This window comes from Pichia membranifaciens, assembly GCF_001661235.1.
Source record: "Pichia membranifaciens NRRL Y-2026 unplaced genomic scaffold PICMEscaffold_1, whole genome shotgun sequence".
Lineage (NCBI taxonomy): Eukaryota > Fungi > Ascomycota > Pichiomycetes > Pichiales > Pichiaceae > Pichia > Pichia membranifaciens.
This window is the reverse complement of record NW_017566982.1, coordinates 1,087,532-1,106,761: the sequence shown is the minus strand read 5'-3', so window position 1 is coordinate 1,106,761 and position 19,230 is coordinate 1,087,532. Positions and strand designations below refer to the sequence as shown.

The following is a 19,230-nucleotide window of genomic DNA, read 5'->3' as shown; positions in this document are numbered from 1 at the left end:
AGTAACCTTGTAGGGACGGCGGTCCATATTTGTTATCAGCAGCAGCACCAGCAGCACCACCACCACCTCTAAGGCCAAATCATTTGTACACCGTGTGTGAAAAGTTAGGCTAGCCACTTCACAACACCCCACCTCTGCCACGACCCATTCCCCCTCCAACATGACAGCAGACACCGCCGATGGCAGGAGCAACGAGCCTGCAAGCGGCTCCTCCATAATCCTGTCGAAGTTCAACACAGTGTACAGACACTCCGTGCTCGACATATTGACGTATTATGCTGAGATCCCCACCGACCCGAACCCGGACAACAGCCCATTAACGAGCCAGACGCCCACCGATGCCCTCAACAGCAACATCTCCCAGGCGACGGCCTCGCTGGGAAGCTCCCAGAACAGTAACTCCATTTCCAACGTGAAACTGAAGAATGTTGATTTCGACCAGGTGACGATCTGCTTCAAGCACCCACTGATTGACATGGAAATGCTCAGGCCGATTCCATTTGACTCCAAATGCAGCTCGTGGACCGAGGTCCAGCAAAAGTTGATCGAGATGGCCAAGATAGCGGCACGGGCTCGCAGTCTAAGCCATCTGAGGGTATCTGGGATCTCTTACCCAACGTCTCCGCTCAACCTTGCGATAATCTTCTGCGTTTTGTTGCTCCCGTTCGGTTACTACTGGCCGTCGATCCTTTACGAGCACTTTTTTGCCAAGTACCTTCCTTTCATGCTCTCCGTTAAGCCCTACCACAACTATATCTTATACTCAACTATTGCCGCCCATTGCACAGAGTTCTACTTCTTTTTTGTGCCGAGACTCAGGCGGTTTCGGGTTCCTCTCGACTACGCTCTTGAGTGGGCCGTTCTCGTCCTGTTAGACGGATATGCTTCGGTGAGACGTTTCGACCGTTACGTGAAAATGATTTCTCCAGATGACACCTACTACGACTTCACCAACAATGACTATTTCCTATAAAGCCCAGCGTCTATAGTTCTTCACCTTTATGTACTTATAAATAAATGAAATATCATTTATTGATGACTTAATGCCAAGGATCCTTCTCCGATCACAATAATAGTCATGACACGCGCCACCTAACTTCTCTCACCTATTTTTGCGTTACCGAAACGTAGAAAGCTGACACTTCATCCTATCTACCTACATAAGACCGCATTCGTTGAGCTCATTAGATACAATCATTACACAAAAGTTACACAGCGATGACATCTTTCAACCAGTTGATGGTACGTATTTCACAATGTTTTTTCCGTTCAGTGAGTGCTCACTAACACATCAATTCACGTCTCATACCAATTTTTCAAATAAAGGGTCTTTACCGCTCATATGACGAGTTCCATCCTGAATTTACCGCAAACATAAGCGGCGGTTTACTTATTCTCATATCTCTGATCAGTATCTTGATTCTAATGATTACCCTAGCCTATAACGCCAAAACTTCCTCGATCAAAGGGTCCATCGTTAATTTCATAACATATACCTTGCTCGCAGCTGTGGCCGCACTGACAATAAGTTTCTCAGTATTATTTGTCGCCTCACACCTTGGAGTCTACACTTGATTGACGCCATTCGGTCCACTATAACTACCTGTATAATACAGCTTTTCTTCTGATTTATAAAGCGGTATATAGAACAAAAGGAATATAAACAAAAAAGTACTATCGTATTAGCTTCTCGAACTCAGCGTCCAAAAAGGCCAAAAAAACCACCTTTCTTTCTATCAATTGAATCGTCTGATACACTATCTCTCATTGGTTCGTCAGTGCTCTTTTTCAAAATGTTTCTTTCCCCGGCCCCTTCGTACTTGATGTAGTTGTAACCAATATCAAACAAAACAGGCTTCACATTTACAGGCTCAAAATCGACTTTCAATGGTGCAATATTTTCTAGAAGCTGTGTGGCAGAATAGTCTGGGAATTTCTTCACATCATCAATCAAATATTTGCTGCCAACAGGAGCAGAATCTCCATTATCCTTGAAGTACGAAGCCAAAATGAAAAGCTTGGATTTTTCCTCTTTAACTTTCATCTTTAAGTCTTCGATATCAGATTCTTTTGGTAAGTTACCTTTTAGATCATCACCATCGGTAAACGGTTTCACACCTTCAATCAATTCGTCACAATGAGAAACTAACGCCAATGATTTCACATATCCATTGAAAATCAAATATGCTTGCGCCAACTTCATTTGTTTCTTGATTTGAAAAAACACATCTAGTTTGATAATCATATCCGCTATGTCGTCATCATTTGCTATACCTGGAAGTTCCTTAATCTCATTAAATGAGTCTAGAATACTGTCATTGACTTTAAGGTAGTCCTTCCACAATTCTAGGACCTTTTGTCTACTCAAATTGTTCTTGGCTGTTGCCTTGTTGTCAAGATCTTTCATGATGGCAATGTCTCTCCTGATTCTCAATAAGAGATAGTTGTATTTTAAATAGGTCAAAACAATATGCTGTTCTTGGCTTTCTGCGTCGTCTGCATCAGCCTCACTTCTTTCCATTTCCTGTTCTTGAAAGCTGATCGCATCAAGGTATGACATCAAGGCAGAATCGTAAGAAGAAGTGTCTGAGTCAACAACCTGCTTGAGTTGTTCATTGACCTTCATTATGGCCAAGGCGATTTCATTAGAGCTGATTTTAGCAGTATAGGAACTCCACGTGATTTCTCTTAGCACTTCGCTTTCTTCCTCGTTTGAAGGAGTGATGTATGATGGAGCTTCTTTTTCAACTATTTGAACTGCCTTGCCCAAATATGAAACTTTTCCACGATTGCTGAAGACTTGCTCCTTTGAAAGTTGAGAAAGATCAGAGATTGTTGAGGATTTAGTTTGCAATGCTGCAACTTTTAAAGCTGGATCGACAACAAGATCGACGATGTCGTAATACAACTCCTTGGTAAATGTTGCTGGTAAGTTCTGGTGAGCATACAAGAACTGCAAGCTACATCTGGCCACCGAAAATGTGTATAATGCTTCGCCATATTTTCTTCTGGTGACTGCCAAGGAACCGTCAATGATAGCAGTGTACGTCAAAATTTCAAGGACTTTATATTGGTCTTGTTCATTTGCAATCACAGATAGTAAGTGATGTGCATTTTTCAGGGCCTTCTTATATTTGGAGACTAAGAATCTTTCCTTTGATTTGGACGTATGAACATCCAATAGCAATCTAGTTTCCTGTGCATATAGCAAGTCTCTTTCGATTCGATATAGCCAAAGATCTCCAAAGGCAGTATCCATGTCATAATTTTCGGCAGAAATGCTGTTTTCTTTACATTTCTCCTTGTAATTCTTTGTATCTTTGGTGACAATATTCAAGTTACGACGTAATTTGTTCAACCTTTTGTTTATTCTATGTCTTTGACGATGATAGTCGTCTGCTGACTGGAGAAAGAGCTCACTACGAGCTCCATAAGTATTGGCAAGAGGGAAATCCATCCTTGTGGCTTGAATCTGCACTTTTATGAAAAGCTGGTCTTTGCAACCACCAGCAAACTATAGGTTACACTAATCTATATATAGAGAATAGCTACGTAGAGAGATTCCAGTCTTTTCGAATGTGTCCCCCGCACAACCAAAGACGATCAAGACTTTGAAATTTCTCGACGTTCACTTTTTGCCACCTTCAAAATTCTCCCTCACTCTTAGATAATGCGCAAGCTCTTGTTCAGAGACGGATGCCACAAGCTCTTTACGGGCCTCATGGAAGTCTTCTGTACCCACCACCACTTCCAAATCTTTGTCTGTGGCCACCTTCTCAAACCATTGCCTTATATTTAGCTTATCCTTCTCTTCCATGGTTTGGTTGTATTGTTCAAGCTTGAGATCTGCTTCGCGTGCGGTTCGAATCATGGCATTAAGCATTGCATCTGAGCATAATGCATAAAAATCTGCACCGGTAAAATTGAAAGGACAGGATTGAGCTATAAGCTGTAGGTCTATCTCCGGATGCAAATTAAACTTTCTTGTTAGAGCAGCGATAATTTTAGCTTGTTTGTCATGGGTGTCAGAGATGCCAAGGTACAACATCTTGTCAAATCTTCCAGGTCTCAATAAGGCTTCATCCAAGAGATCCGGTCTGTTAGATGCTCCAACAACAAACACACCGTCACCACCATCGCTACCACTCATGCCGTCAAGTTCGGCTAACAATTGGGACACGATCCTGTCCATAACACCGCCGGAGTCACCCTGATTTCCTCTGCGAGGAGCGACAGAGTCTAACTCATCAAAGAAGATTACACATGGTTTGGCGTCTCTAGCCTTTTCAAAGACTCTTCTCACATTAGCTTCAGATTCACCAATGTACATGTTTAATAGCTCAGGGCCTTTCACTGAAAAGAAATTGAGAGAAAAGTTCGTTGCGATTGCTTTGGCAAGTAAAGTCTTACCTGTACCAGGAGGCCCGTAGAACAACAATCCACTTCTCTTCTTCATACCACTCCCAAATAATTCTGGGTGTTTCAACGGCATTTCTATCGTGTCTAAAATTTCATTTTTCACAACGTCCAAGCCTCCTACGTCTTCCCATTTCACATTAGGAATTCGTGGAGCCCCAATGGAATCACTGAACTTGTTTCTGGCCTTGTTGATACTTACTTCAAAGTCTACTGGTGTTAATCTTATTGCTCCAGAGTTGATGTCAATAATATCCTGTATTTTGAGTCCCACTTCTTTACACTCTTTTTTGACTCTTCTTAATGCATTCAACTTGACATTTTTTACAATGTATGCCAAGTCGTTAGGTGTCAATGCTGCACTTTGTAAAGCCAAAGTATCGATGCTAACATCGTTGCTTGCTAGATAGAGGTACTCATCGTTATGCTTATAGATGAATTCATTGGAGGAAGTGGGGAAGTTGACCAAGTATTTGAATATTTCTTTTCTCTCAGGTTCACTTGGAACATTAACATCTATTTCAAACTTGATTTTAGATCTTACAATATCGTTGATACTGTCAGCGTCGTTAGTGCTTGTAATGATAATGACACCTTTTAAGGCATACTCGTTGAGCAATGTGACTATATTCAAACTCAACGAGTCATCCAAACTTTTTTGGTCGGCTTGCTGTTCATCCCCCTTCTTACATAAACATTCAATGTGCTTGATGAATACGGCTAGTCTTTCACAAGACTCAACCAATCTATCGAGCTTGCCCTTGAGTATTCCCACGGTAGCCGCAGGCATCCCGAGGCCAGAGTTCACCAAATCGTATCCGTCAAGTTCAACAAGCGAGAAGCCAAAATCCTCACAAACTGTTTCGACCAAAGTACTCTTACCAACAAATCTGGTGTTGCTTGTCAAAAGAACAGTTGTTTGTAATGCAATTTTACCCTTTATTTTAATCGAGGTGTCGAAGATTTTTCGAAGTGTTTTCGCATAAGGGAAAGTATACTTCCCACCGCCAGGCAATATGGTGTTTGGGTATTCGAATTTGGGCTTGATGTTCAAGTACCTAGTGATTGTTGGGAAATCTACATCACTCAAATCACGCTTTGATATTCCTGACTGCAACATCCTTGTTTTATTGGAATTTACCAAATACTGTTTACCTGACTCAATCGGCTTGATTTCACCAGTAGTGAGGTCTTTGAAGGTTCCATTGGTAACCATAAACCATGCAATACAATCCGGGTTCCCCTCCGGAACGACCTCGGGATACCAACCTTTCAGGCCATATGTGTGATGAACTGATTCTGCTAAAGAAGAGTCTAAGGCGATTGGGATGATCTGTCCTTTGGTAATCACACGGTTTGAAGACTCAAAGTATGCCTTAAGGTTTGACAAAAATAAGTACTGTAATGACCTATCAGACGTTGTTGGAGTCGACACTCGAGAGAGTATTAATTCCTTAGCGAGGGGGATGAACTTCGTCAGCTTTTTCCGAGGCAAGTCTGCCCGCTGATGGCTTTGGTTTGGAATCGATCCGACGCTAACTGACTCTGGATTCGACAGTGCCAATATCAATAGTGGGGAAAGGTAAATACTTTGTGTATCAAACGAACATGGTTCTATAAAGGGGAAAACCCTAACGTAAGTTGGGCCAAAGCCGTTCTTTCCGTCGCCAGCAGTCTGTAGCAAAAGCAAGTCTCCACTTAAACAATGCAGCTTCTGGAAAGCGCTAAAGGTTAAACATGCAAAGAGCTGTTCATCTTCAAAGGGAAACTCGTCAGAATATTTAGAAAAGTGTGTATATTTTTGCAAGAAGTCAAGCTCTAACGGCCTGACGTTAAATTGAGCGGCATGTGAAGTAGGCTTGCTATCTGTCAGTGTGGGGCTTATGGTTGAGTTGATGTCGAAGGGATCGAACTCCTCAATGTCGGCACCGTCGGAACTGAGATCCACTGTGCTGTTGCCTAGAGTTTTGTTTTCTTTCACAATGGTTATGGTGGTGGTGTGATCGATATAGCCCTGTTCAAACGGTTCAGCATGAATGAAGCTCCCGTTCAGCGTGTGAGAAGTATCTCCCTTCCTAACAATTGCAAAGTCCAGCGTAGACTCTCTTTCCTGGGCTAGCAATTCGTGAATCTGGTCCCGCTCTTTGTACTTTAACAAAGAGTAGACCTCTTCTGGGAAGGAGACGACGACACTCGTCAATTTGGGTACCCTATCAATTTTTCTCACCGTGGCTGTTTCAATAGTAAAGTCGGATCCATGCTGCTGGAGTAGCTTCAAGCTCTCTATTTCCACGTGGTTGTCTTTCAGCTCGTGTTTGATGGTTATGGGGTACAGCTGGGGCGTGTCTAGCACGTTTGAGCCGTGCAACGTGAGCAGTATGTATTTCCTTCTCACATCAGCGCCTGGTCCAAAGAGGGATGTAAAGATGTCCTTGCTGAGCAGAACAAACTGTAGACTGTTGCGTGCCTCTACTGACAAAGACACACTGACGTTCATCTGGTTAGTTCGGCCTGACGGGGTGGGTGCAACAACAGTCATTGGCGGGAGGGTGGACCTGTGGATAGTATTATTAGTGTTGGTAGAAGCAAGAATGAGTATAAAAAGTACAAATGTATAAATATAGTTAAGGAGTGGAAGAGAACAGAAGGAAGAAGGAACACGGCATGTGTGTTTGTTATCTATCTGTCTGTGGGTCGTCTATCTATCTCAGCCAACTGAGTGGAATCCGCCGTTTTCTTTCACGGCTGCTGCTGCCGCGGCCGCCGCTACTGCGGCCAAATCGGCCTCCTCGAGCTTGACTTCGTTGTCATCGTGGTGGTCTCCGAGGCCCGACATGTTGTCAAGGTCCATCTCCATGTTGTCCATGTGGTGGGCCATGTGGTCGGCCATGTGTCCGATGGTGCCGATGGGGCCCATATGGTCGGCCATGTGCCCGATGTGGTCGGCGACGTTGCGCAGCGGGTCCATGCTGACCATGCGGTGGTTGTCGTGGACGCTGCCCGTGGAGTCGTCGCTGTCGTTTTGCGACTGGGAGTAGTGGTGCTCGCTGTCGTGAAAGTCGTGGCTGCTGCTGTGGTGGCCGTGGTCGCTGTTGACGTCGGTCCTGCTGGTGTTGTCGGAAAGTAGGATGTCGTGGTAGATTTCCTTCTGCTTGCCGATCTCGGCCTTCTTCTCCTCCATCAAATGCTTGGCCCAGTTGTCTCGGATGGCGAAGTCGAAGATGGAAAGGTCACCCAAGAGCTGCTGGAAGACGGCCCGCTGCTCGCGGATCCACATGTCCTTCTTGTCCTCAGTGGAGAGGGTCTGCCAGTTCTCGAAGCCAATGGTGAGCTTTTCGAGATGGTTCTGTACAGTGCTCGACTTGGTCAGATGCGGGATGCGGAGCTGCACCTCCTGGTTGCTCTCAAGCCACATAACCAAGGTCTTGAACGTTTGCGCCGTTGGCGGGTCGTGTGGCCATGCACTCGGCGGCAAGAAAAACAACACCATTCTCGGGAAGGACGGGTGTGTAGGAAGCGTCGGGTGGTTGATGCGCCTGTAGAACTTCATCTGGTAGGACTCCTTCACGCGGGAGAGCTTGCTGGTAAACTTTCGCCGCAGCCGGTTCTTCTCCTTGACGTACTCTCGGCGGTTGTACTCTTTCGAGCGCTGCAGCCGGCGGGCCTTGATGGCCTCCGGGTCGCCCCGGCGGGCCACGTTCGACCTGATCTTTTCCACCTCCTCCAGTGGGTGCAGCTCGTTGCCCTTCTGGTTGTCGAGGTGTCTGCCAAGAGACCCGGCGTGCTGGAACGTCTTGCCGCAGAAGCGACACTCTCGCTTGGAGCTTTCTGCGGAGGCCTCGTTCTTGAGCTGTGTCTCCAGCGGTCCTGCGAGCTGGCCCGACGACGACGACGACACGCGGTTGCTCTTCAACACCACGTCTGCGCCAATGGCACCGTAGCGACCGCTGCGGGCGCCGGTGGCGCCAGTACCGCTACCAGTGCCGCTGCCGCTGCCGCTGCTGCCACCCTTGCCGGTCTTCACGGCATGCGGAACATCGCTGTTGACGGGCGTATTGACTGCGGACGACGACGAGTTTGTGCTGGCGACGCCGCGTGCCGCTTCGTCGATCCGCCGGTTCACCATGATGCCCTTGTGCTCCTTCGCCCGGTCCACGTTGACGCCGACGCCGACGCTGGAGCTCAGGTTGTGCTCCCGCATCTGCGCAGAGTTGTAGTTCGCCAAGCTCTCAGAAATGGCTCTGTCGATGTTGAGCTCCAGGTCGACGCCGAAGTCCACGTCCACGTCGACCCCGTTGTTGGAGACATACCTGTCGTCCTCCTCGTCCTCATCATCGTCCTCGTCATCGTCCTCGTCCTCGTCACCCTCCATCTCTTCATCGTCCTCGTCCTCGTCCTCGTCCTCCTCTCCCTCGTCCTCCTCGTCACCTGTCGCCCCTCCAGCGTACTCCTTGATATGCTCGAAGTACTGATTAACCTGGTTGTTTAACGTCTGGTGATCCTCCTCCACAAGCCCACGGCTCCTGCCACGGCCCCCGCCGCTGCCGGCGGCACCAGCACCGTCCACGCCGCCGTCGACACCCCCCATCAGCTGCTGCTTACCAGGCGGAACCATATCTAACGCTCCACGCTTGGTCTGTGCCACTCTGTTTACCGCTTGTTTCGCCCTGTTCGGTTCGTGCTCACTCGCTTTGATGCTCTCACTCCTTCTTGTTTCCAACGCTTCCCCGACCGCTACTACTGCTGCTGCTACACCTACTTCTACGCTGGCCCCCGTCCGCATGCCGGCCCCGCTGCCCCCGACTGTGCCTCCCCAACGGCTCTTGTACACGGGCATGCCCTGCTTTCTCCATTCATGCCGCAATCGCTCCTCGCCGCCTCGCCGCTTCGCCGCCTCGACCGTTTCGCTGCCACGCAAAAACGCCCGGTTGGCCATGACGTAGCGGCCGCTGTTGTTGCCGCTGTTGCTGTTGCTGTTGCTGTTGCTCTTTGTCCGCTTTACCGCTGTTTACCTCAAGCTGCCACATTGACCCCACCGGGGCGCTTCTGGACACACGGAGCGTGCTGCCGGTGCAGGCCCTCGGTGTCTTCGCCGGAGCAGGGGCGTTGCGGCAGTTGCTGCTGCCGTCCGCTGACAGGGACTGCGTCCCTGCCAGCGGGAGAACGCTGCTCCTACAGTTGTGCACTAATGGCACGGGGCGGTTGCCGGCTAAGACGTGTGTGCACAGCGGCGTGACGGCGACCAGCCCTTTGGCGGTCCCTCCATCCCACGGGTGGTTCCGCCAACCGCCAACCGCCCAAACCGCCAACTGGCAACCCCGGTACCACAAATTCGCTGTAACACATTTCATGATCCGCAAAGTAATTGGAGGCCTCGGGCGTGTGGCAGGACGTGTGCAGCGTTCTTCCCGGTCCTCGTGCCCGGCAGGGGGGAAACACACAGCGCCGGAATACAGCAATGTCCCACACGAAGGTGCCCTTGATCAACGAGCCGGAGAAAGAGCCGGAAAAAGCCTCCGCCCCTGCAAATGGGTCGAAGACCCTCCGTTTCAGCGTTCCAGCCAGGTCGTCGAAAGCTGCGCAGCATGAACGCCTCTTCCCGGCACCAAACTCCCCTCAGGTCATTCAACCCCTATCCGCCACGCCGGCGGCCAGCAGGAGGGAAAAGGTAAGACTAGCCCCCCACCACTCTGCCCTGGACTGGGAGCGACATAAACACGAGAAGGATGTCAAGCACATCGACCCCTCCTGTTTCCCCGTGCGAATCACCAAGGAGGAGCTCTCCAAACACACGTCGCCCCACGACTGCTGGGTCGCCCTAGGCGGCAAGATCTACAACATCTCCTCGTACTTGGATTACCACCCCGGCGGTGTCGGCATTCTAGTGAAGAACGCAGGGAAAGACTGCACCGCTCTTTTCATGAAGTATCACCGCTGGGTCAACTTCGAGAGAATACTCGACGAATGCTTCATCGGGTTCATGGTGCGTTGAGTTGGCGTCTTCCCCCGCCTGGTTTCGTCCCGCCCGCCTGAAAAAATCACTATCACCCATTCATACATGTCTCTTTACTCGTTAGTTTATTAGTTCGTAACAACATACTATAATACAAAATCTCTGTATGCTTCAAATGTTCAGGAAACTATGTCCTCTTTCCGAATGGCGTCACCGTCACCGTGGCCGTGGCTCGCCTTCACGTGCACCTCGTTCACCTCATCGATCTTGTATTGTGGAAGAAGAATAGAAGAGGAACTGGAGTCTCTGCTGAGCCTCAACCCCCGTAGACTGTTGAGACTTTTAGCACTCGATGTTCGATTCATGCTTCTGGCTGAAGAAAGACCGTGGCTCGTGATGCTGTCATAACTCCCTCTTTCGTTGCCGCTTCTAACACTCGAACAGTCCGAGTCGCTCTCAATGCCATCGTCACTGTTTTGCTTCGGCACGAATGCTTCCTTACTTTCAACGATATTGATCGCAAACCTCACTATCTCGTGCTTAACGTCATCGAAATCAACACATACTTTCACAATCTCAAAAATATCCACTATATCCACCGTACAGTTCTCCGGTCTATTCAACGCATCATCGTATTTCCTTAAGAAAGCACCGTAATATCGTTCTTTCGTTCGTCTTGAAAGCTTTTCCCACGGTTTGTCGGTCTCAATCTTGATACGATTGTAAAGATCTTGAGGCCTGACAATCTTGTTTTTGTATTCGGCAGAAATGGATAAATCCTTCATACTATCATCCATAAGTGCAGCAAAAATCTCCGATATTGATCTACCCTTTTTGATCGACATTGCAGGCTTGCGTTCAGCGTCTGCTTTTGAGACGCTGAAATCTTCAGTCGCCTTGAGTGAAATCAACTGAGGCTTGTCTTCAATAAATTTTTTTAGCTGGAAGACAATGCCATTGTCTGGCCTGCTGGTGACGGGTTTCAAAATACTTTTCACGTTATTCCCATCAGCCTTCTCGAATTTGATTTCCTCGTTCGAAAGAGCATGGTGCAAATGTCTGTGCATTGGTTTGTGACCTCCAAGTTTCTCAAACATTTCAATTTTCTCTGGTATGCTTTCATCTCTAGACTCTACAGATTTCACTGGAGATACTACCTCATCGTATTCATTTTCAGAATGGCACGTGCTTGAAGCGGTAGATGACACATCCAATACAGCAGTCAATGCCCCCGGCTGTTTGAACTTATCTGCTTCTATATGAAAATCATCATACGGACTTGGATCATCGGGGTATATATCATCAGAGTCATTGAACATAGTTTGTGTTTCTTCGTTTGTTTCTGTGGACCCATGTGAATGTATATCATTTGAGCTGAAATCAAGGTGTTTGTCCAAGTAATTTTTAGAAGCAGAATGCTGTATGGTTTCATCAATGTTTTCTCCTAATTCCGTTGTTTCATTGACACCATCAAAGTAATCATTGTAGTTTTGTGTAGTATCGATTGGTGCATTACTCTCGGAAACTATATAAAGTAGGTCTGTTGGCGAAGCCGAAATGTGACATTGTTCTTGACCCTTGAGTTCGCTTTCCACAAGGGGCTCTCTGAATCCGCCACTACCAAGAGTTTCCTCGTTTGACTCCTCAGGGAGAAAGTCCTTCAAATCGTCAACTTTGGTCTGTGGGTCAATAGTACCGGTAGCTTCATGTGTGGTATTTATCTCGTGATCTTCAACAATATTTGTTTCAAGTGTAGGAGTAGATTCAGCAAGAGATTCCCCGTCGTCGGGTACATTACTTGTAGTTGTTGTGGAACGCTCAATTTTATTTTCAGTTTCTGAGTTCTTTTCAATAATGATTTCCTCGGTTTCTTCTGATTTCACTTTATCAGTGAGTAGCAAATGCATCTCATCTAGGTTCGTTTTTGAGGCATGTTCAAGTTTTTCTGGAATTGCTTGACCAAAATCGTTGGGTAAATTATCATCTGTATCATCAATATTTGGAGGGGTATATATTTCTCGCACAAGTGCAGTTGCAACATCCTCAAAAATGTCCTTCGATAAGCTTTCAGTGGAGCCAATAAGCGGAGAATCGCTTAGTATCGGCTCATCAACATAACTAAACTTCCCGATTTTACTGCTAGCAGTGCTCATGTCAATTCCGTCCACAAACGTTTCCTCAGATTCAGACTCCTTTATAAGCTCCAGTCCTCCATCTTGACTACCACCTGTGACTGACCTTGCAAAGGAATCATCTACTTCTCCTTCTTCTTCGCTGTCCTCACTTGAAGCTACAAACAGTCTCATTTCATCGTCATCTGCCCAACTGCGATGTACTCCTGCACATCCCAGCATTTTCTTACTTCTTTCTTCATCACTAGAACTAAGCCACTCTTTCCATACTTCATCCCAAAACAACAACAGATCCTTCCTGGAACCCACTTTAGCGGAAAATATACTATGCCTGACTAGAACACAATACCTGGCAAATTCACTCACTGGTATCGAGTCTTTCAAAAATCTCGATGATTTCATTTCAAGTATATCTTGTTGAAACTCTGCTATTAGCTTTGAAATAGCTACAAGTGGGAGCATAATTTGTTCTGCTCTCATTCTGTCAATCAAGTGTTTCACATTTTTTTCTTGTTCTTCACTTAGGAGGAAATAATCACATACCCAATATGGGTATCTCATATGCTCCAGGGTATTCATTTTGGGCAAATGCTTTATTGCGGATTTCAGTATTCTCATCAGTCGTCTTACAGGATCGACTCCAATTTCGTGAGGAAGCTTAAAATGCGATTTTGCTTCAGTTAAAATATCCCAGATTTCTAAAAATCGTTCTTTGCCACTGGCTGAAGCATTGAGTACAGGAACAATGCTGTGCTCAATTCTATCAGTATTGGTAGAAAAGCCGGGTATTGTATAATCAGTTTTTGCTGCAAGAGACGGGAATCCAAGGAAGCTTTTGGGCCTTATGTTGTTCACAGCATCAAACTTTTTCTCCATTGATGGCATGTTTCTATCGTCAACATGAATGTTCTCTCTGTTGGTATAATCATGGAGCTTTTCATTATTGGCCCCAAATGCGGGACCAATTCTTTTTCCTCTCCATATTATACATCGAAAATCTCGAGGTCCAAACTTACCAGTCAAATAGTCCCCACTGACAGATAAGGAAGTCAGATACTCGGGTATTGTGGTATCCTTTGTGGAAAGTAAACAAAACTTTTCTACCTGGTGGGAGACGTGCATCATGTAATGGAAAAATAAAAGTACTGGATCGTCATATGCCTGCAAGACGTTATCGAGTAGAACGATCATCTTCACAAACTCTCTCTTTCTCTCTCTGCCAGGTCGATTCCCCTAGTTGAATCTTCTTGTATGCAAAAGGAAAAGGCCTTCAGAATAGGGAGGCTCAAAAAATAGAGAGGTCCTGCCGGAATATGATAAATGGTGCGGATCTATTGAGTAAGCGTGCAACCTAGAACGTGTTGAGAGCCGGACTCCACAAATTCCCTCCCCGGTGGCTAACTTGCATAAACATATCATCTTCAAACATCAACAACTTTTTTGATGCACGCACTTGAGCCGAGAATGATGTGATTTATCACTCCAGATAAATGGTCTACAGCCGTTGCTTACATAAGAGGAATTTTATTGGGGGCACTGCTTCACCAAGATCGATCCTTCCTAACGGCACTCTGCCGTCGGCGTAACATGGCGGTATAGAGCCACCGGGGGTAGATATAGATATAGGAATACGATTATTGTTTTTGAATTAGAAAAAAGAGGGTGAAGAAAAAAAATATACAGAATAGACTCGAGGTTAATTAAGGAACAATTTCATCATAACGAAGCCTTCTTACAACAAGTGGAAGAGGTGGAGCTGCGCTTGGATCTTTCGTTTTCTTCAAAGAGAACAGACTTGTTGAACTTGTTAGTTGCTTGAGGTAAGTCCAAAGCTGGGTTCTTTTCGAAGAAACTAAATGGAGTGATACCGATTTCGTGCATCTCTACAGGCATGACAGGGAAATCTTCTGGTTTTGGCACGTGTGTGAAACCTAAGGTACACCAGACAATGTTGTCGGTGTCTCTAACATTGTCAACCCCGTTGGCCCATTCAGCAATACCAGTGTCTTTTTGAGATTGGTTAGTGAATTCACCAGCTGCATAGAGTCTGTCTTCTTCGTACTTGGTAACCCAGATTTGCTCCGTAGCGAACTTAGCTCTCTTGGTGTTGTAAGACTCAGGCGATGCCATGATCATTTGTCTAGCTGGCATGACAATCTTGTAACCAACAGGCTTCTTAGAAGTTGGGTTGATGACGTTTTCATTGATGATCTTGTAAGCCCTGTTAGTGAATGGAGATTGGTCGATATGGCCTGCCTTTTCAACATAAGATCTCTTGGAGTAGAAACCGACATTGTATGGGTTGAGTGGTGTGTTTTCTTCCATTCTTAAAATATCGTCGTAGACAACAGTATTTTTGTGACCATCTATAGCTGGGTCAATTCTGAAGGACAACAAGTGTTGATGGAAAGCAGCCATGACTCTTGGACCAACTAAAGTACCATAGTCGACGTCGACATCTCTGTCGATAGGCATGGTGGAGAGGATACCAGTGGCTCTGACTGAAATCTTAATTTCTCCAACCTGGTCGAAGATGTATTGAACAGCATATTCATAGTTTGCAACAGTTGCAATAATTTGAACAACAAATTCTCTTCTTCTAGCAACAACCGAGTGACCAGTTCTGTAGTTGACGTGCTTGTACAAGATACCAGCATCTTGTTCGTGCATACAGACAGTGTTTGGGATGATCTCAACATCACCAGCAGTGGAAACTCTTCTGTTGTCGAAATACTTGATGACACCCAAACATTCACAACCCAAGCCCAAAGTGTTACCGTTCACACCGAAACCACAGTCTCCCAAATCAAAAGCCTGCTTTCTGTGGAATGGACCTCTTGGGTCACCGTATGGAACAGTCATTTCGGACAAGGACAATCTGTAGATGACAGATCTACCCTTGAAGTGAATGTCGTAGATGACAGCACCTTCTCTGGAGTTTGGAACAACATAGAAGGTCCAGTCTTGCCATTCAATCTTGTGGTTGTCCACAGTAAAGGAAACACCTTCTGGTTGAGAAACAATCAATGGCTTGACATCTCTCAACTTGGTGCAACCGTTCAAGTCTGGGTGGTATTCGACCAATGGGTACTCGTCCCAAGCAGTGGTTTCGTTGATCACAGCTTCGTCTGCACCGGATGGCAAGTAGTCCATTCTAACGAATTCCTTAGTCAAACCGTCGAAAACTGGGGAGTACTTCAATGGCAGAGAGTAGTGGTTGGATTCTGGATGGTTCTTGTTAGCAAGATACATGTAACATTGAATCAACAATCTCTTTTCGTTAGGGTCATCAGTACCGTAAATCCATGGATCACACACAACGTGGATGTTGTCTGGCAAACACAATTTTTCGATTTCGGCTCTGCAGATTGGATGGTTGGTGGCCAAGTCTTCGACGACTATAACATCGTCAGCAACCAATGGACCAACAACACCTTCTGGCAACTTGACGTCACAAATAATGTGCTTGTAGGTCAAGTTAACCAAGGCCTTGTGGAAGACCTGGTTGATGTAGAAGTATGCGTAAGCTCTTCTTGGAATCATAGGAGGTGAAACACCTTGCTTTTCAGCACTGAGGTACTGAAGCATGACGTTCTTTGGAGGGTCGAGACGGTCGAGCTGGATGAAGCTAGGCTTCTCGGATGGGTAAGCATCCTTGACGAGCTTGACAATCAATCTAAGCTCTTCGTCGCTGATTTGGTCGTATGGGTGAGGAGCCATAATTGTGTGATGCGGGAAATGTGTTTCTATCGAGGCTTCTACTTGAAACTTTCTTGACGATAGTGCTGTGAGAAAGAAAGAAAAGAAAAGATGGGAGAACAAATTTCAAGGACGGTAGAGTGACAGCTTGCACCAGGAGTGGAAAACAGACAGCTATTTAAGCTTCTCCGGATTTATCGACAGAAAGATAGTCTTCCCTCCGTGCAATAAGCTTATCGAGTCAAAGGCACCAGAAATTGGCGGTGAATGCGGTACTGCCCCAATGCGGCATCTTTAGCGGTTAAGTACCCGATGGGCGGGCGTGTCCACCTTCCTAAACGGGCATCCGGGGCGGTACTGGCTTTTTCACCTGCCAATCCTGACGGGGCAGGAGAAGGAGGGGGACAGAAAGGTCGGCTAGCTGGAGGGTTGCCATTCTGGCGGGGTGTATTGCATGTGGGCTATTCATGATAGTTTCTCATGTTGGCTTGCTACAGAAACATGATACATAGAAGAGTTATGGGCCTTTTGGGCTACTCGTCAAAGAAGTCGTCTTCGGAGTCGTCTTCGCTGCGCCTCGAGGCGCCGGCGTTGGCGTCGACATAGTCACGTCTCTCGAACTTGATACGGGTTGTGGTGTTCTTGCGTTCCTCCTGTGCGATTTTGTCGAGGATGTCAACAATGTCCGCCTCGGTGACCTTCGCTCTGAGGCCACCGCTCTGAACAAGCCTCACCAAGTAGTTCTCCACTCCGAGCACCCGCTCGGGCTTCACCATCCGCACACGGTTGAGACGCTCCTTGGCGCTCTGGTCCAAGATCTGGTTCAGTATGCCCTCGTTTACATTGTTAGCCTTGTCCCGGGCATCATCCCCGCTGCCGCTGACGCCGGATCCGCTGCCGCCGCCGCCCTGAGCGTTTCGTTGCATCTCCTGCAACCTGGCTGCACGGATCGCCTGTAGTTCTGCGTCGTCCATGTTTCGACCACCTGTGTGCTTTGCTTGCAATGTAGTGTGCTCACCCCGGGCTGCTGATGCCGGCAATCGCAGCGACATGGGTCCTTCCAGACCACGCTCGATCTTGTCCACTACGAAACCATCACATGAATCTCGCCCAAGGAAAAATTTCAACCCGTATCTTCCAAACAAGGCTGTGCTTGAAAGTCTGTTTTCTTCTTCTATCGGCTAGATAAAGCGACACCTGGACATGAAGGAGTAACGGGTTAGAATGACCATCTTTCCTCCAATACTTAAACTACCAAGACGGAGCAGCAGCAGCAGCAGCAGATATGATGCTTTTGGACGAGGTGGCGCCCTCTAAGGGGGGGATTGAACTATCGGTACTACCCATAGATGAAGAGAGCCTGATTGCAATCGACACAGAGTACGATAACGATAACGGTAACGGAAGACGATCCGTATCACACACGCCAAGGGCAACTGGAGCCATTCCAAGGATTTCCTATCTGATCTGCATGGTGGAACTATGTGAACGTTTTTCGTATTATATGATTGTTGGGTGTTTGACAAACATGATCCAGAGGGAACTGCCGCAGGATTCGGCCTCGGGTGCTATCGTCCATGATCCATCCACCTCCACAGAAACCCCCGGTGCTCTCGGTCTGGGTTTGCCTCTAGCAACTTTCACCATGCAATTTTTGATTTTTTTTGCTAATATTTCGCCGCTGATTAGTGGCTACTACTCGGATACCAAGCTTGGAAAGTTCAAGTCAATATGGTTAGGGTCAATGATCGGAATCTTTGGCCATTTTACTTTGGTGATATCATCCATCCCCTTGGTCATAAAAATTCCTTATCTTTCATATACTATTGTGCTGTTGTCTATGGCCACTATAGCACTGGCTGCGGGGTTCATAAAATCAAACATCTTGCCGTTACTGCTAGACCAATACGAATACAAGCAGAGTAAACAAGATTACACGACGTTGCCAGATGGAACCCTGACTATGGTTGATCACAAGGCAACGTTGGAGAAACTAAGTATGTCGTTCTACATGTTTATCAATTGGGGGTGTACACTTTCTTTAGCGAGCTCTTTCATGGAAAGATACATGGGATTTTGGCCGGTCTACCTTCTCACAGCTTTGTTGTTTTTAGGATTACCTGTTTTGCTAAAATATTTGGAGCCCCGTATAATCCATTCGGAAAAAATTGACAAGAAACAGGATTCCTGGTCCAAATCGAATTCTAATAATAGTGAAAATAAAGATGTTTACATTGAATTTTTTCATTACCTGAGATCATACCTTCTTGGTACCCCACTCCCTGCGAACCTGAAAATGATCGTGGCAGACTCAGACATCAAGAAATTTATTGACTGTATCACTCTTTTTTTATTCTTCATTCCATTTTACCTCAATGATGCCTCCTTGATTTCAATTCAAATCTCTCTTGCAGCGACGATGTCAACCTCCATTCATCTTCCTAACGATTTTTACCAAGCTCTCAACCCAATTGCTATTATCATTCTCATGCCGATCCTTTCTCAACTAGTATATCCATATTTGCTAAAAAGGAATATGCAACCATCTCCCAGGATCAAAATTGTTATTGGCTTCACGATTACATCAATTGGCACCTTCATAGGGGCTTATGTTCAGAATGAGGTTTACCGAAATTCAAGTTGTGATATAACCAACGTCTCGAATTGCGACAAGCCTTCCGATGTGTCCCTTTTCACCTGGATATGTTACCTTTTAATGTTTGCATTACAAGCTTGCGGTGAATGCTTTGCTGCTGCTACTTGTTACGAGTTGGCATATGAGCTCTCACCTTCATTCTTACGTGGAGGAGTTCTTGCACTATTTTTAACTTCTGTTGCGATGAGTAGTGTGTTAGGTGAGATCATGAGTTTTTGGGCTAAGGATCCGTACTTGGTAAGAATATTCTTTCTCACTGGTTTGTTAGGTGCATCAAGCACTCTTGGATTTTTCGTGTGGTCTAAAAATGTCGTAGGCCTTTGATACTAACAAAAATCGAAAAATAATAACGTTGTCTAGAATTCGAGTAATTT

At 46.3% G+C, this 19,230-nt stretch overlaps 11 protein-coding genes across 11 annotated transcripts; 5 read left to right on the top strand and 6 right to left on the bottom strand.

The window, feature by feature from the left end:
• Positions 1 to 160: 160 nt before the first annotated feature.
• On the top strand, positions 161 to 973 carry PICMEDRAFT_70429 (hypothetical protein; the record flags this gene model as incomplete). Its single annotated transcript, XM_019163641.1, has 1 exon — positions 161 to 973. One exon carries the CDS (start codon positions 161 to 163, stop codon positions 971 to 973), a length of 813 nt encoding a protein of 270 aa, XP_019019944.1.
• Positions 974 to 1,173: 200 nt separating this feature from the next.
• PICMEDRAFT_14360 (hypothetical protein) lies at positions 1,174 to 1,875 on the top strand. Its single transcript, XM_019160334.1, has 2 exons — positions 1,174 to 1,242; positions 1,327 to 1,875. The coding sequence occupies exons 1-2, from the start codon at positions 1,219 to 1,221 to the stop codon at positions 1,573 to 1,575; spliced, it is 273 nt and encodes a 90-aa protein (XP_019019943.1). The 5' UTR covers positions 1,174 to 1,218; the 3' UTR covers positions 1,576 to 1,875.
• Positions 1,697 to 3,457, bottom strand: PICMEDRAFT_70428 (hypothetical protein; the record flags this gene model as incomplete). Its single annotated transcript, XM_019163640.1, has 1 exon — positions 1,697 to 3,457. One exon carries the CDS (start codon positions 3,455 to 3,457, stop codon positions 1,697 to 1,699), a length of 1,761 nt encoding a protein of 586 aa, XP_019019942.1.
• Positions 3,458 to 3,628: 171 nt separating this feature from the next.
• On the bottom strand, positions 3,629 to 6,913 carry PICMEDRAFT_70427 (hypothetical protein; the record flags this gene model as incomplete). The annotated part of the gene is made up of 1 exon (XM_019163639.1): positions 3,629 to 6,913. The coding sequence occupies one exon, from the start codon at positions 6,911 to 6,913 to the stop codon at positions 3,629 to 3,631; it is 3,285 nt and encodes a 1,094-aa protein (XP_019019941.1).
• A 210-nt stretch (positions 6,914 to 7,123) lies between these two features.
• Positions 7,124 to 9,031, bottom strand: PICMEDRAFT_70426 (hypothetical protein; the record flags this gene model as incomplete). Its single annotated transcript, XM_019163638.1, has 1 exon — positions 7,124 to 9,031. One exon carries the CDS (start codon positions 9,029 to 9,031, stop codon positions 7,124 to 7,126), a length of 1,908 nt encoding a protein of 635 aa, XP_019019940.1.
• A 537-nt stretch (positions 9,032 to 9,568) lies between these two features.
• On the top strand, positions 9,569 to 10,856 carry PICMEDRAFT_14350 (hypothetical protein). The gene has a single exon (XM_019160333.1). It carries the CDS (start codon positions 9,875 to 9,877, stop codon positions 10,406 to 10,408), a length of 534 nt encoding a protein of 177 aa, XP_019019939.1. The 5' UTR covers positions 9,569 to 9,874; the 3' UTR covers positions 10,409 to 10,856.
• Positions 10,479 to 13,955, bottom strand: PICMEDRAFT_87393 (hypothetical protein). The gene has a single exon (XM_019165029.1). It carries the CDS (start codon positions 13,690 to 13,692, stop codon positions 10,549 to 10,551), a length of 3,144 nt encoding a protein of 1,047 aa, XP_019019938.1. The 5' UTR covers positions 13,693 to 13,955; the 3' UTR covers positions 10,479 to 10,548.
• A 262-nt stretch (positions 13,956 to 14,217) lies between these two features.
• On the bottom strand, positions 14,218 to 16,221 carry PICMEDRAFT_70423 (hypothetical protein; the record flags this gene model as incomplete). Its single annotated transcript, XM_019163637.1, has 1 exon — positions 14,218 to 16,221. One exon carries the CDS (start codon positions 16,219 to 16,221, stop codon positions 14,218 to 14,220), a length of 2,004 nt encoding a protein of 667 aa, XP_019019937.1.
• Positions 16,222 to 16,344: 123 nt separating this feature from the next.
• Positions 16,345 to 16,702, top strand: PICMEDRAFT_87295 (hypothetical protein). Its single transcript, XM_019165028.1, has one exon. The coding sequence runs from the start codon at positions 16,468 to 16,470 to the stop codon at positions 16,669 to 16,671; it is 204 nt and encodes a 67-aa protein (XP_019019936.1). The 5' UTR covers positions 16,345 to 16,467; the 3' UTR covers positions 16,672 to 16,702.
• Positions 16,703 to 16,733: 31 nt separating this feature from the next.
• On the bottom strand, positions 16,734 to 17,174 carry PICMEDRAFT_70422 (hypothetical protein; the record flags this gene model as incomplete). The annotated part of the gene is made up of 1 exon (XM_019163636.1): positions 16,734 to 17,174. One exon carries the CDS (start codon positions 17,172 to 17,174, stop codon positions 16,734 to 16,736), a length of 441 nt encoding a protein of 146 aa, XP_019019935.1.
• Positions 17,175 to 17,629: 455 nt separating this feature from the next.
• PICMEDRAFT_20891 (hypothetical protein) lies at positions 17,630 to 19,096 on the top strand (the record flags this gene model as incomplete). The annotated part of the gene is made up of 1 exon (XM_019162174.1): positions 17,630 to 19,096. A coding segment is annotated over one exon (1,467 nt), but the record flags the coding sequence as incomplete, so codon positions are not given.
• Positions 19,097 to 19,230: the final 134 nt, after the last annotated feature.

Excerpts from the sequence above, each read along its gene's own strand:
- PICMEDRAFT_87295 (XM_019165028.1), top strand. The coding sequence starts at position 16,468 with ATGCGGTACTGCCCCAATGCGGCATCTTTAGCGGTTAAGTACCCGATG.
- PICMEDRAFT_14360 (XM_019160334.1), top strand. The coding sequence starts at position 1,219 with ATGACATCTTTCAACCAGTTGATG. Across the intron at positions 1,243-1,326 it reads CATCTTTCAACCAGTTGATG|GGTCTTTACCGCTCATATGA; the intron begins GTACGTATTTCA and ends TTTCAAATAAAG.
- PICMEDRAFT_87393 (XM_019165029.1), bottom strand. The coding sequence starts at position 13,692 with ATGATCGTTCTACTCGATAACGTCTTGCAGGCATATGACGATCCAGTA.
- PICMEDRAFT_14350 (XM_019160333.1), top strand. The coding sequence starts at position 9,875 with ATGTCCCACACGAAGGTGCCCTTGATCAACGAGCCGGAGAAAGAGCCG.